This window comes from Notothenia rossii (assembly GCF_949606895.1).
Source record: "Notothenia rossii genome assembly, chromosome: 8".
In the NCBI taxonomy this organism is placed as follows: Eukaryota; Metazoa; Chordata; class Actinopteri; order Perciformes; family Nototheniidae; genus Notothenia; species Notothenia rossii.
In genome coordinates this window covers 81,501,216-81,514,619 of record NC_136906.1, presented here as the reverse complement: position 1 = coordinate 81,514,619, position 13,404 = coordinate 81,501,216, and the positions used below count along the sequence as shown (strand labels likewise).

At 46.5% G+C, this 13,404-nt stretch overlaps 1 protein-coding gene across 2 annotated transcripts in view; it reads left to right on the top strand.

The window, feature by feature from the left end:
• Nucleotides 1-13,404, top strand: part of senp6a (SUMO specific peptidase 6a) — a 47,334-nt gene that overhangs the window by 6,812 nt on the left and 27,118 nt on the right. Inside the window, exons 3-6 of one of the 2 annotated variants that reach the window (XM_079646687.1) lie at nt 62-116; nt 1,828-1,925; nt 8,068-8,196; nt 12,860-12,877. In XM_079646687.1, the coding sequence (XP_079502813.1) occupies nt 62-116; nt 1,828-1,925; nt 8,068-8,196; nt 12,860-12,877 (300 nt within the window). The remainder of the gene's footprint in view (nt 1-61; nt 117-1,827; nt 1,926-8,067; nt 8,197-12,859; nt 12,878-13,404) is intronic. The other variant, XM_079646688.1, reaches the window with a different exon arrangement.

Below are 13,404 nucleotides of genomic sequence, written 5' to 3'. Positions count from 1 at the left end.
TAACTCTGAAGTATTATTATAAACACACGTCTGACATAAATAAATATCTGTTTCCTGTCAGTTCGGGCGCGGTGAGCATCGAGGAGATGAACCGACAGCAGCCCGAGGAGACCAAGGTACACTCCTGTTGTTGTTGTTGTTGTTGTTGTTCTCCTCTTCATTTAGGTACTAAGCAATTTATTCGAGGTATTTGTAAATATGTAAATAAGGTTTTTGAAAGTAGTAAAAAAAAGTGTCTTCGTCCTTTTTATTCTTCTACTTGTTGTTGTTATTGTTCTTCTTCCTCTTCATTTTAGTAAATATATTTTTCCACAAGTAAGAACTTTATTTTAAGTGTTTGTAAATAGGGTTTTTGAAAAAGTAAAAAAAAACGTGTTTTTATTCTTCTACCAGTAGCGTGGGTAAAAGTGAGGGGAAGCCAATAATACGTCCTTTCTTTTGGGGGGGGGGGGGGGGGGGGGTGTGGTGGTCAATGTAATAACGTAACCAGATGAGTGATTACAGCGCCCGGTATCATTTTACACACATGTGTATCATACAAATGCAGGACTTACACACGCCTGTTATCTGACCGACAGGTCCGCACGCACTCTCCAGCCCAAACTCTAATAAGCATTCATTCACAAACTAAATCAGGAGACCTTTAACGTTTTACGTCCGGTTCGCTCCTTTGTTCCTCGCTGTACACAGCTCCACTTTGGGCATTGGCCTGTCATCAGATTGTATTTGTTGTTGCTGCTGCAGCGGAAGTTTAGTCCAATTATTTTTTGATTAAATACTCCAAATCTCCACCCTCCATAATTGCACTTGCTTCAGTTGCTTGCTACTTTCTAACGGCGGTGAGAGTGGTGCAGTGACACTATCTATCTTCTATCCATTAGATTTATGATTCGAAAATTATAAAAGTAGGGTAGACATGTGGATATTATCCAACTGAACAAAACGTGCATTTACCTAACAGGTTCGTTTTCCACTGACCTTTTTTCGAGCTATTTTCCAAAATCCTATGGAGAAATCGCATTGCTATTTTGTCGAGGGAAACCGAGCGCAGCTTACTTCCGCTTTTTGGGACGCGTCACTGCCCCACTAAATTGATGCGATTTGATTGGATCGTGAGGCAAGGGAAGCCAGCCGCCTCTGGCTTCCCTTGGCATGGCCCTGACCAATCACAGGTTGGCAGGGGCATGACGTAAGCCTCATCTGATTGGTCAATCCCTCCATTGTTTTTCACCAAGGGAAGCACATTTCGGCTGGCCTCCTCTCGCAACAGAGAGTGCAATCTACTGTTTCACCATAACATCTAGAGGGGCGCTGTTTCACTCTTTGTAAAATACTCAATGAGAATGGGGGAGAGACGGGCCGGCAGCAACACACAACAAAGAATTTCCGAAACTAAACGAAGTGTTTTTATTTATTTATTAAAATGATAACTACAATCTGTTTTTGTTGTTGTTGTTCTTCTTCTTCTTCTTCTTCTTCTTCTTCTTCTTCTTCTTCTTCTTCTTCTTCTTCTTCTTCTTCTTCTTCTTCTTCTTCTTCTTCTTCTTCTTCTTCTTCCTCTTCATTTAAGTACAAATAATTGTTTTGTTTGTAAATAGGGTTTTTGAAAAAGTAAAAAAAAGTGTCTTCATCCTTTTTATTATTTTGATCTTCTACTACTTGTTGTTGTTATTGTTGTTGTTGTTGTTGTGACGATAGAGAACCTTTTGGGCTTCATGAATATGCCAGATGTAACTCCTCTTTGAACGTGGCTAAAGGAGTCTCTTTGCTCAGATGCTATGATGAGCCTCTGTTCACCTCCTCTGGCGTCGGTCTGCTTCTCCTCAGTCTCCGTCCCTGAGGCGCCTCCCGTCTCCAGACCAGAGGACGTTTGAGAACCGGACCAACAACCTCACCGGGCCCCTCAGCAGACCCAAGACCCTCGGGTACAGAACATAGACACCAGGTTCTGTGTGACCGGAGAACAGGAGCTCTGCTCTCTCTTCATGGCTTTCTCTCCTCCTCTTCCTCCTCCTCTTCCTCTCCTCTTCTTCCTCCTCTTCCTCCTCTTCCTCCTCCTCCTCTTCTTCCTCCTCCTCCTCCTCCAAAACCCCTCCGAGGCGGTCCAAATGGTCCGAGCCCTTATTGTCTGCGTGAGCTGTAATGCTAACATATCATCATGAATGCTATTTAAAGCAACTTGTGCACATTTCCCTCAGCATGGCAGGTTCTCTGTTCTGTTGGCCCGTACGGACTCCTCTCTCCATGTTCTCCATGTTCCCCTCCATGTTCTCCATGTTCTCCATGTTCCCCTCCATGTTCCCCTCCATGTTCCCCTCCATGTTCCCCATGTTCTCCATGTTCCCCTCCATGTTCCCCATGTTCTCCATGTTCCCCTCCATGTTCCCCTCCATGTTCTCCATGTTCCCCTCCATGTTTTCCATGTTCTCCATGTTCCCCTCCATGTTCCCCTCCATGTTCCCCATGTTCTCCATGTTCCTCTCCATGTTCCCCATGTTCTCCATGTTCCCCTCCATGTTCTCCATGTTCTCCATGTTCCCCTCCATGTTCCCCTCCATGTTCCCCATGTTCTCCATGTTCCCCTCCATGTTCCCCATGTTCTCCATGTTCCCCTCCATGTTCCCCTCCATGTTCTCCATGTTCCCCTCCATGTTTTCCATGTTCTCCATGTTCCCCTCCATGTTTTCCATGTTCCCCTCCATGTTTTCCATGTTCCCCTCCATGTTCTCCATGTTCTCCATGTTCCCCTCCATGTTCTCCATGTTCTCCATGTTCCCCTCCATGTTCTCCATGTTCTCCATGTTCTCCATGTTCCCCATGTTCCCCTCCATGTTCTCCATGTTCTCCTCCATGTTCTCCATGTTCTCCATGTTCCCCTCCATGTTCTCCATGTTCTCCATGTTCCCCTCCATGTTCTCCATGTTCTCCATGTTCCCCTCCATGTTCTCCATGTTCTCCATGTTCCCCTCCATGTTCTCCATGTTCTCCATGTTCCCCTCCATGTTCTCCATGTTCCCCTCCATGTTCTCCATGTTCTCCTCCATGTTCCCCTCCATGTTCTCCATGTTCTCCATGTTCCCCTCCATGTTCCCCTCCATGTTCTCCATGTTCCCCTCCATGTTCTCCATGTTCCCCTCCATGTTCTCCATGTTTTCCATGTTCTCCATGTTCCCCTCCATGTTCTCCATGTTCTCCATGTTCCCCTCCATGTTTTCCATGTTCTCCATGTTCCCCTCCATGTTCTCCATGTTCTCCATGTTCCCCTCCATGTTCTCCATGTTCTCCATGTTCCCCTCCATGTTCTCCATGTTCTCCATGTTCTCCATGTTCCCCTCCATGTTTTCCATGTTCTCCATGTTCCCCTCCATGTTCTCCATGTTCTCCATGTTCCCCTCCATGTTCTCCATGTTCTCCATGTTCCCCTCCATGTTCTCCATGTTCCCCTCCATGTTCTCCATGTTCCCCTCCATGTTCTCCATGTTCCCCTCCATGTTCTCCATGTTCCCCTCCATGTTCTCCTCCATGTTCTCCTCCATGTTCCCCTCCATGTTCCCCTCCATGTTCTCCATGTTCCCCTCCATGTTCTCCTCCATGTTCTCCTCCATGTTCCCCTCCATGTTCTCCATGTTCCCCTCCATGTTCTCCATGTTCCCCTCCATGTTCTCCATGTTCCCCTCCATGTTCTCCTCCATGTTCCCCTCCATGTTCTCCATGTTCTCCATGTTCTCCTCGTTCTCCTCCATGTTCTCCTCCATGTTCTCCATGTTCTCCTCCATGTTCCCCTCCATGTTCCCCTCCATGTTCTCCATGTTCCCCTCCATGTTCCTCTCCATGTTCTCCATGTTCTCCTCCATGTTCTCCATGTTCTCCATGTTCTCCTCCATGTTCTCCATGTTCTCCATGTTCTCCTCCATGTTCTCCATGTTCTCCATGTTCTCCATGTTCCCCTCCATGTTCTCCATGTTCTCCATGTTCCCCTCCATGTTCTCCATGTTCTCCATGTTCCCCTCCATGTTCTCCATGTTCCCCTCCATGTTCTCCATGTTCTCCTCCATGTTCTCCTCCATGTTCCCCTCCATGTTCCCCTCCATGTTCTCCATGTTCCCCTCCATGTTCTCCATGTTCCCCTCCATGTTCTCCATGTTCCCCTCCATGTTCTCCATGTTCTCCATGTTCTCCATGTTCCCCTCCATGTTCTCCATGTTCCCCTCCATGTTCTCCATGTTCTCCTCCATGTTCCCCTCCATGTTCTCCATGTTCTCCATGTTCTCATCCATGTTCTCCTCCATGTTCCCCTCCATGTTCTCCATGTTCTCCATGTTCCCCTCCATGTTCTCCATGTTCTCCATGTTCCCCTCCATGTTCCCCTCCATGTTCTCCATGTTCCCCTCCATGTTCTCCATGTTCTCCTCCATGTTCTCCTCCATGTTCCCCATGTTCTCCATGTTCTCCATGTTCCCCTCCATGTTCTCCATGTTCCCCTCCATGTTCTCCATGTTCTCCATGTTCCCCTCCATGTTCCCCATGTTCTCCATGTTCTCCATGTTCCCCTCCATGTTCTCCATGTTCCCCTCCATGTTCTCCATGTTCTCCATGTTCTCCTCCATGTTCTCCTCCATGTTCCCCATGTTCTCCATGTTCTCCATGTTCCCCTCCATGTTCTCCATGTTCTCCATGTTCCCCTCCATGTTCTCCATGTTCCCTTCCATGTTCTCCATGTTCTCCATGTTCCCCTCCATGTTCTCCATGTTCTCCTCCATGTTCTCCATGTTCTCCTCCATGTTCTCCTCCATGTTCTCCATGTTCCACTCCATGTTCTCCATGTTCTCCTCCCTGTTCTCCATGTTCTCCATGTTCCCCTCCATGTTCTCCATGTTCTCTATGTTCCCCTCCATGTTCCCCTCCATGTTCTCCTCCATGTTCTCCATGTTCCCCATGTTCTCCATGTTCCCCTCCATGTTCTCCATGTTCTCCATGTTCCCCTCCATGTTCTCCATGTTCCCCTCCATGTTCTCCATGTTCCCCTCCATGTTCTCCATGTTCTCCATGTTCCCCTCCATGTTCTCCATGTTCCCCTCCATGTTCTCCATGTTCTCCATGTTCCCCTCCATGTTCTCCATGTTCTCCTCCCTGTTCTCCATGTTCTCCATGTTCCCCTCCATGTTCTCCATGTTCTCTATGTTCCCCTCCATGTTCCCCTCCATGTTCTCCATGTTCCCCTCCATGTTCTCCATGTTCTCCATGTTCCCCTCCATGTTCTCCATGTTCCCCTCCATGTTCTCCATGTTCCCCTCCATGTTCTCCATGTTCTCCATGTTCCCCTCCATGTTCTCCATGTTCCCCTCCATGTTCTCCATGTTCTCCATGTTCCCCTCCATGTTCTCCATGTTCCCCTCCATATTCTCCATGTTCTCCTCCATGTTCTCCATGTTCTCCATGTTCCCCTCCATGTTCCCCTCCATGTTCCCCTCCATGTTCCCCTCCATGTTCTCCATGTTCTCCTCCATGTTCTCCTCCATGTTCTCCTCCATGTTCTCCATGTTCTCCATGTTCCCCTCCATGTTCCCCTCCATGTTCTCCATGTTCTCCTCCATGTTCTCCATGTTCTCCATGTTCTCCTCCATGTTCTCCTCCATGTTCCCCTCCATGTTCTCCATGTTCTCCTCCATGTTCTCCATGTTCCCCTCAATGTTCTCCATGTTCCCCTCCATGTTCTCCATGTTCTCCATGTTCCCCTCCATGTTCTCCTCCATGTTCTCCTCCATGTTCTCCTCCATGTTCTCCATGTTCTCCATGTTCCCCTCCATGTTCCCCTCCATGTTCTCCATGTTCTCCTCCATGTTCTCCATGTTCCCCTCCATGTTCTCCTCCATGTTCTCCATGTTCCCCTCCATGTTCTCCTCCATGTTCTCCATGTTCGCCTCCATGTTCTCCTCCATGTTCTCCTCCATGTTCTCCTCCATGTTCTCCTCCATGTTCTCCATGTTCTCCTCCATGTTCTCCTCCATGTTCTCCATGTTCCCCTCCATGTTCCCCTCCATGATCTCCATGTTCTCCATGTTCCCCTCCATGTTCTCCATGTTCCCCTCCATGTTCTCCATGTTCCCCTCCATGTTCTCCATGTTCCCCTCCATGTTCCCCTCCATGTTCCCCTCCATGTTCTCCATGTTCTCCTCCATGTTCTCCTCCATGTTCTCCATGTTCTCCTCCATGTTCTCCTCCATGTTCTCCATGTTCCCCTCCATGTTCTCCTCCATGTTCTCCATGTTCCCCTCCATGTTCTCTATGTTCCCCTCCATGTTCTCCTCCATGTTCTCCTCCATGTTCTCCATGTTCCCCTCCATGTTCCCCTCCATGATCTCCATGTTCTCCATGTTCTCCATGTTCCCCTCCATGTTCTCCATGTTCTCCTCCATGTTCTCCATGTTCCCCTCCATGTTCTCCATGTTCCCCTCCATGTTCTCCTCCATGTTCCCCTCCATGTTCTCCTCCATGTTCTCCATGTTCCCCTCCATGTTCTCCTCCATGTTCTCCATGTTCCCCTCCATGTTCTCTATGTTCCCCTCCATGTTCTCCTCCATGTTCTCCATGTTCCCCTCCATGTTCTCCTCCATGTTCTCCATGTTCTCCTCCATGTTCTCCTCCATGTTCTCCATGTTCCCCTCCATGTTCTCCATGTTCCCCTCCATGTTCCCCTCCATGTTCCCCTCCATGTTCTCCTCCATGTTCTCCATGTTCTCCATGTTCCCCTCCACGTTCTCCATGTTCTCCATGTTCCCCTCCATGTTCTCCATGTTCCCCTCCATGTTCTCCATGTTCCCCATGTTCCCCTCCACGTTCTCCATGTTCTCCATGTTCCCCTCCATGTTCTCCATGTTCCCCTCCATGTTCTCCATGTTCCCCTCCATGTTCCCCTCCATGTTCTCCATGTTCTCCTCCATGTTCTCCTCCATGTTCTCCATGTTCTCCATGTTCTCCTCCATGTTCCCCTCCATGTTCTCCATGTTCTCCTCCATGTCCTCCATGTTCTCCATGTTCCCCTCCATGTTCTCCATGTTCCCCTCCATGTTCTCCATGTTCCCCTCCATGTTCTCCATGTTCTCCATGTTCTCCTCCATGTTCTCCTCCATGTTCTCCATGTTTTCCATGTTCTCCATGTTCCCCTCCATGTTCTCCATGTTCCCCTCCATGTTCTCCATGTTCTCCATGTTCCCCTCCATGTTCTCCATGTTCTCCATGTTCTCCTCCATGTTCTCCATGTTTTCCATGTTCTCCATGTTCCCCTCCATGTTCTCCATGTTCTCCTCCATGTTCCCCTCCATGTTCTCCATGTTCTCCATGTTCCCCTCCATGTTCTCCATGTTCCCCTCCATGTTCCCCTCCATGTTCTCCTCCATGTTCTCCTCCATGTTCTCCATGTTCCCCTCCATGTTCTCCTCCATGTTCCCCTCCATGTTCCCCTCCATGTTCTCCTCCATGTTCCCCTCCATGTTCCCCTCCATGTTCTCCTCCATGTTCCCCTCCATGTCCTCCATGTTCCCCTCCATGTTCTCCATGTTCTCCTCCATGTTCTCCTCCATGTTCCCCTCCATGTCCTCCATGTTCCCCTCCATGTCCTCCATGTTCCCCTCCATGTTCTCCATGTTCTCCTCCATGTTCTCCATGTCCTCCTCCATGTCCTCCTCCATGTCCTCCTCCATGTTCTCCTCCATGTTCCCCTCCATGTCCTCCATGTTCCCCTCCATGTCCTCCTCCATGTTCTCCTCCATGTTCTCCTCCATGTCCTCCATGTTCTCCATGTCCCCCTCCATGTTCCCCTCCATGTCTTCCATGTCCTCCATGTTCTCCATGTCCTCCATGTTCTCCTCTCCTTCAGAGACATCCTCTCACGTTAGAGACGTCCTCTCTTCATGTTGTTCTCTCCTTCAGAGACGTCCTCTCTTCATGTTGTCCTCCATGTTCTCCTCTCCTTCAGAGACGTCCTCTCTTCATGTTGTCCTCCATGTTCTCCTCTCCTTCAGAGACGTCCTCTCTTCATGTTGTCCTCCATGTTCTCCTCTCCTTCAGCGATGTCCCTGAAGAGACGTCCTCTTCGAGCCCCAACAGAACAAGCTACTGCCCGCAGGGCATCGTTCTGCAGGGGAGACACTTCCAGCACGCCCAGATGCCCTCTGGGGGACGGAGACCAGGCCAGAGGTGAGTCCTCTCATACGTCCTTATGTCTCTCTCATCACACAGTATGTCCTTATGTCTCTCTCATCACACAGTATGTCCTTATGTCTCTCTCATCACACAGTATGTCCTTATGTCTCTCTCATCACACAGTATGTCCTTATGTCTCTCATCACACAGTATGTCCTTATGTCTCTCTCATCACACAGTATGTCCTTATGTCTCTCTCATCACACAGTATGTCCTTATGTCTCTCTCATCACACAGTATGTCCTTATGTCTCTCATCACACAGTATGTCCTTATGTCTCTCTCATCACACAGTATGTCCTTATGTCTCTCTCATCACACAGTATGTCCTTATGTCTCTCATCACACAGTATGTCCTTATGTCTCTCTCATCACACAGTATGTCCTTATGTCTCTCATCACACAGTATGTCCTTATGTCTCTCTCATCACACAGTATGTCCTTATGTCTCTCTCATCACACAGTATGTCCTTATGTCTCTCTCATCACACAGTATGTCCTTATGTCTCTCTCATCACACAGTATGTCCTTATGTCTCTCTCATCACACAGTATGTCCTCATGTCTCTCATCACACAGTATGTCCTTATGTCTCTCATCACACAGTATGTCCTTATGTCTCTCATCACACAGTATGTCCTTATGTCTCTCTCATCACACAGTATGTCCTTATGTCTCTCTCATCACACAGTATGTCCTTATGTCTCTCTCATCACACAGTATGTCCTTATGTCTCTCTCATCACACAGTATGTCCTTATGTCTCTCATCACACAGTATGTCCTTATGTCTCTCATCACACAGTATGTCCTTATGTCTCTCACATCACACAGTATGTCCTTATGTCTCTCTCATCACACAGTATGTCCTTATGTCTCTCTCATCACACAGTATGTCCTTATGTCTCTCATCACACAGTATGTCCTTATGTCTCTCTCATCACACAGTATGTCCTTATGTCTGTCATCACACAGTATGTCCTTATGTCTCTCTCATCACACAGTATGTCCTTATGTCTCTCATCACACAGTATGTCCTTATGTCTCTCTCATCACACAGTATGTCCTTATGTCTCTCTCATCACACAGTATGTCCTTATGTCTCTCATCACACAGTATGTCCTTATGTCTCTCTCATCACACAGTATGTCCTTATGTCTCTCATCACACAGTATGTCCTTATGTCTGTCATCACACAGTATGTCCTTATGTCTGTCATCACACAGTATGTCCTTATGTCTCTCTCATCACACAGTATGTCCTTATGTCTCTCATCACACAGTATGTCCTTATGTCTCTCTCATCACACAGTATGTCCTTATGTCTCTCATCACACAGTATATACGTCCTTATGTCTCTCTCATCACACAGTATGTCCTTATGTCTCTCTCATCACACAGTATGTCCTCATGTCTCTCATCACACAGTATGTCCTTATGTCTCTCTCATCACACAGTATGTCCTTATGTCTCTCTCATCACACAGTATGTCCTTATGTCTCTCATCACACAGTATGTCCTTATGTCTCTCTCATCACACAGTATGTCCTTATGTCTGTCATCACACAGTATGTCCTTATGTCTCTCTCATCACACAGTATGTCCTTATGTCTCTCATCACACAGTATGTCCTTATGTCTCTCTCATCACACAGTATGTCCTTATGTCTCTCTCATCACACAGTATGTCCTTATGTCTCTCATCACACAGTATGTCCTTATGTCTCTCTCATCACACAGTATGTCCTTATGTCTCTCATCACACAGTATGTCCTTATGTCTCTCTCATCACACAGTATGTCCTTATGTCTGTCATCACACAGTATGTCCTTATGTCTCTCTCATCACACAGTATGTCCTTATGTCTCTCATCACACAGTATGTCCTTATGTCTCTCTCATCACACAGTATGTCCTCATGTCTCTCATCACACAGTATGTCCTTATGTCTCTCTCATCACACAGTATGTCCTTATGTCTCTCTCATCACACAGTATGTCCTTATGTCTCTCTCATCACACAGTATGTCCTTATGTCTCTCTCATCACACAGTATGTCCTTATGTCTCTCATCACACAGTATGTCCTTATGTCTCTCATCACACAGTATATACGTCCTTATGTCTCTCTCATCACACAGTATGTCCTTATGTCTCTCTCATCACACAGTATGTCCTCATGTCTCTCATCACACAGTATGTCCTTATGTCTCTCTCATCACACAGTATGTCCTTATGTCTCTCTCATCACACAGTATGTCCTTATGTCTCTCATCACACAGTATGTCCTTATGTCTCTCTCATCACACAGTATGTCCTTATGTCTGTCATCACACAGTATGTCCTTATGTCTCTCTCATCACACAGTATGTCCTTATGTCTCTCATCACACAGTATGTCCTTATGTCTCTCTCATCACACAGTATGTCCTTATGTCTCTCTCATCACACAGTATGTCCTTATGTCTCTCATCACACAGTATGTCCTTATGTCTCTCTCATCACACAGTATGTCCTTATGTCTCTCATCACACAGTATGTCCTTATGTCTCTCATCACACAGTATGTCCTTATGTCTCTCTCATCACACAGTATGTCCTTATGTCTCTCTCATCACACAGTATGTCCTTATGTCTCTCTCATCACACAGTACGTCCTTATGTCTCTCTCATCACACAGTATGTCCTTATGTCTCATCACACAGTATGTCCTCATGTCTCTCATCACACAGTATGTCCTTATGTCTCTCTCATCACACAGTATGTCCTTATGTCTCTCTCATCACACAGTATGTCCTTATGTCTCTCATCACACAGTATGTCATTATGTCTCTCTCATCACACAGTATGTCCTTATGTCTCATCACACAGTATGTCCTTATGTCTCTCTCATCACACAGTATGTCCTTATGTCTCTCATCACACAGTATGTCCTTATGTCTCTCATCACACAGTATGTCCTTATGTCTCTCATCACACAGTATGTCCTTATGTCTCTCTCATCACACAGTATGTCCTTATGTCTCTCATCACACAGTATGTCCTTATGTCTCTCTCATCACACAGTATGTCCTCATGTCTCTCTCATCACACAGTATGTCCTCATGTCTCTCATCACACAGTATGTCCTCATGTCTCTCTCATCACACAGTATGTCCTTATGTCTCTCTCATCACACAGTATGTCCTTATGTCTCTCATCACACAGTATGTCCTTATGTCTCTCTCATCACACAGTATGTCCTCATGTCTCTCATCACACAGTATGTCCTCATGTCTCTCTCATCACACAGTATGTCCTTATGTCTCTCTCATCACACAGTATGTCCTCATGTCTCTCTCATCACACAGTATGTCCTCATGTCTCTCTCATCACACAGTATGTCCTCATGTCTCTCTCATCACACAGTATGTCCTTATGTCTCTCTCATCACACAGTATGTCCTCATGTCTCTCTCATCACACAGTATGTCCTCATGTCTCTCTCATCACACAGTATGTCCTTATGTCTCTCTCATCACACAGTATGTCCTTATGTCTCTCATCACACAGTATGTCCTTATGTCTCTCATCACACAGTATGTCCTTATGTCTCTCTCATCACACAGTATGTCCTTATGTCTCTCATCACACAGTATGTCCTTATGTCTCTCTCATCACACAGTATGTCCTTATGTCTCTCTCATCACACAGTATGTCCTCATGTCTCTCTCATCACACAGTATGTCCTTATGTCTCTCTCATCACACAGTATGTCCTCATGTCTCTCTCATCACACAGTATGTCCTTATGTCTCTCTCATCACACAGTATGTCCTCATGTCTCTCTCATCACACAGTATGTCCTCATGTCTCTCATCACACAGTATGTCCTTATGTCTCTCATCACACAGTATGTCCTTATGTCTCTCTCATCACACAGTATGTCCTTATGTCTCTCACATCACACAGTATGTCCTTATGTCTCTCTCATCACACAGTATGTCCTTATGTCTCTCACATCACACAGTATGTCCTTATGTCTCTCTCATCACACAGTATGTCCTTATGTCTCTCTCATCACACAGTATGTCATGTCTCTCATCACACAGTATGTCCTTATGTCTCTCTCATCACACAGTATGTCCTTATGTCTCTCTCATCACACAGTATGTCCTCATGTCTCTCTCATCACACAGTATGTCCTCATGTCTCTCATCACACAGTATGTCCTTATGTCTCTCTCATCACACAGTATGTCCTTATGTCTCTCACATCACACAGTATGTCCTTATGTCTCTCTCATCACACAGTATGTCCTCATGTCTCTCTCATCACACAGTATGTCCTTATGTCTCTCTCATCACACAGTATGTCCTCATGTCTCTCTCATCACACAGTATGTCCTTATGTCTCTCATCACACAGTATGTCCTTATGTCTCTCATCACACAGTATGTCCTTATGTCTCTCTCATCACACAGTATGTCCTCATGTCTCTCTCATCACACAGTATGTCCTCATGTCTCTCTCATCACACAGTATGTCCTTATGTCTCTCATCACACAGTATGTCCTTATGTCTCTCTCATCACACAGTATGTCCTTATGTCTCTCACATCTTTAAGTGAATGGTAGACTTTAATAATATGAATTATTGAGACATCTCTATTCTTGATTTATTTTCACGCAGCCTTGATTTAAAGGAAAGGTAAGACTCTCGTACTCGGAGTATATCTTTAGACTCATTTCCCCCCCTTTGTCCCCTAAACATCATATATGTCCTGAGCTGTTTGTCCCTGCAGATACACCGTAAGACCTTCTGTTAACGTGTGGTTTCCTTTCCTTTCACGATAAGGCTTTTCTTCTGTAACATGCAGCTCACTCATGACTGTGACAGAACTCCACAAAGGAAGCATGCAGTTGAAACACCACCGTTTAGAGCAGGGGGGCCCACACCTTTCAGCTTGGGAGCTACTTTTAAAATGACCACGCCCAAAAGATCTACCTACAGGGCCGCCCCTGCCCAATCTGCGTCGCGAGCGCGAGGCGGGGTGCTAGTGGAGTAAACAGCGAATTAACTGTGGCGCGCTAACACTATTGCGCCGCTTAAGGGCACAATAGTGTGCCGTATTTGCGCTTCAGATGAGGAGGGGAGGCCCCCTCATAACTGCATGAACCCGTATGGCACAATACAACTCAGGGTGGCTGACCTGCACGTCAATCGAGTGGCAAATG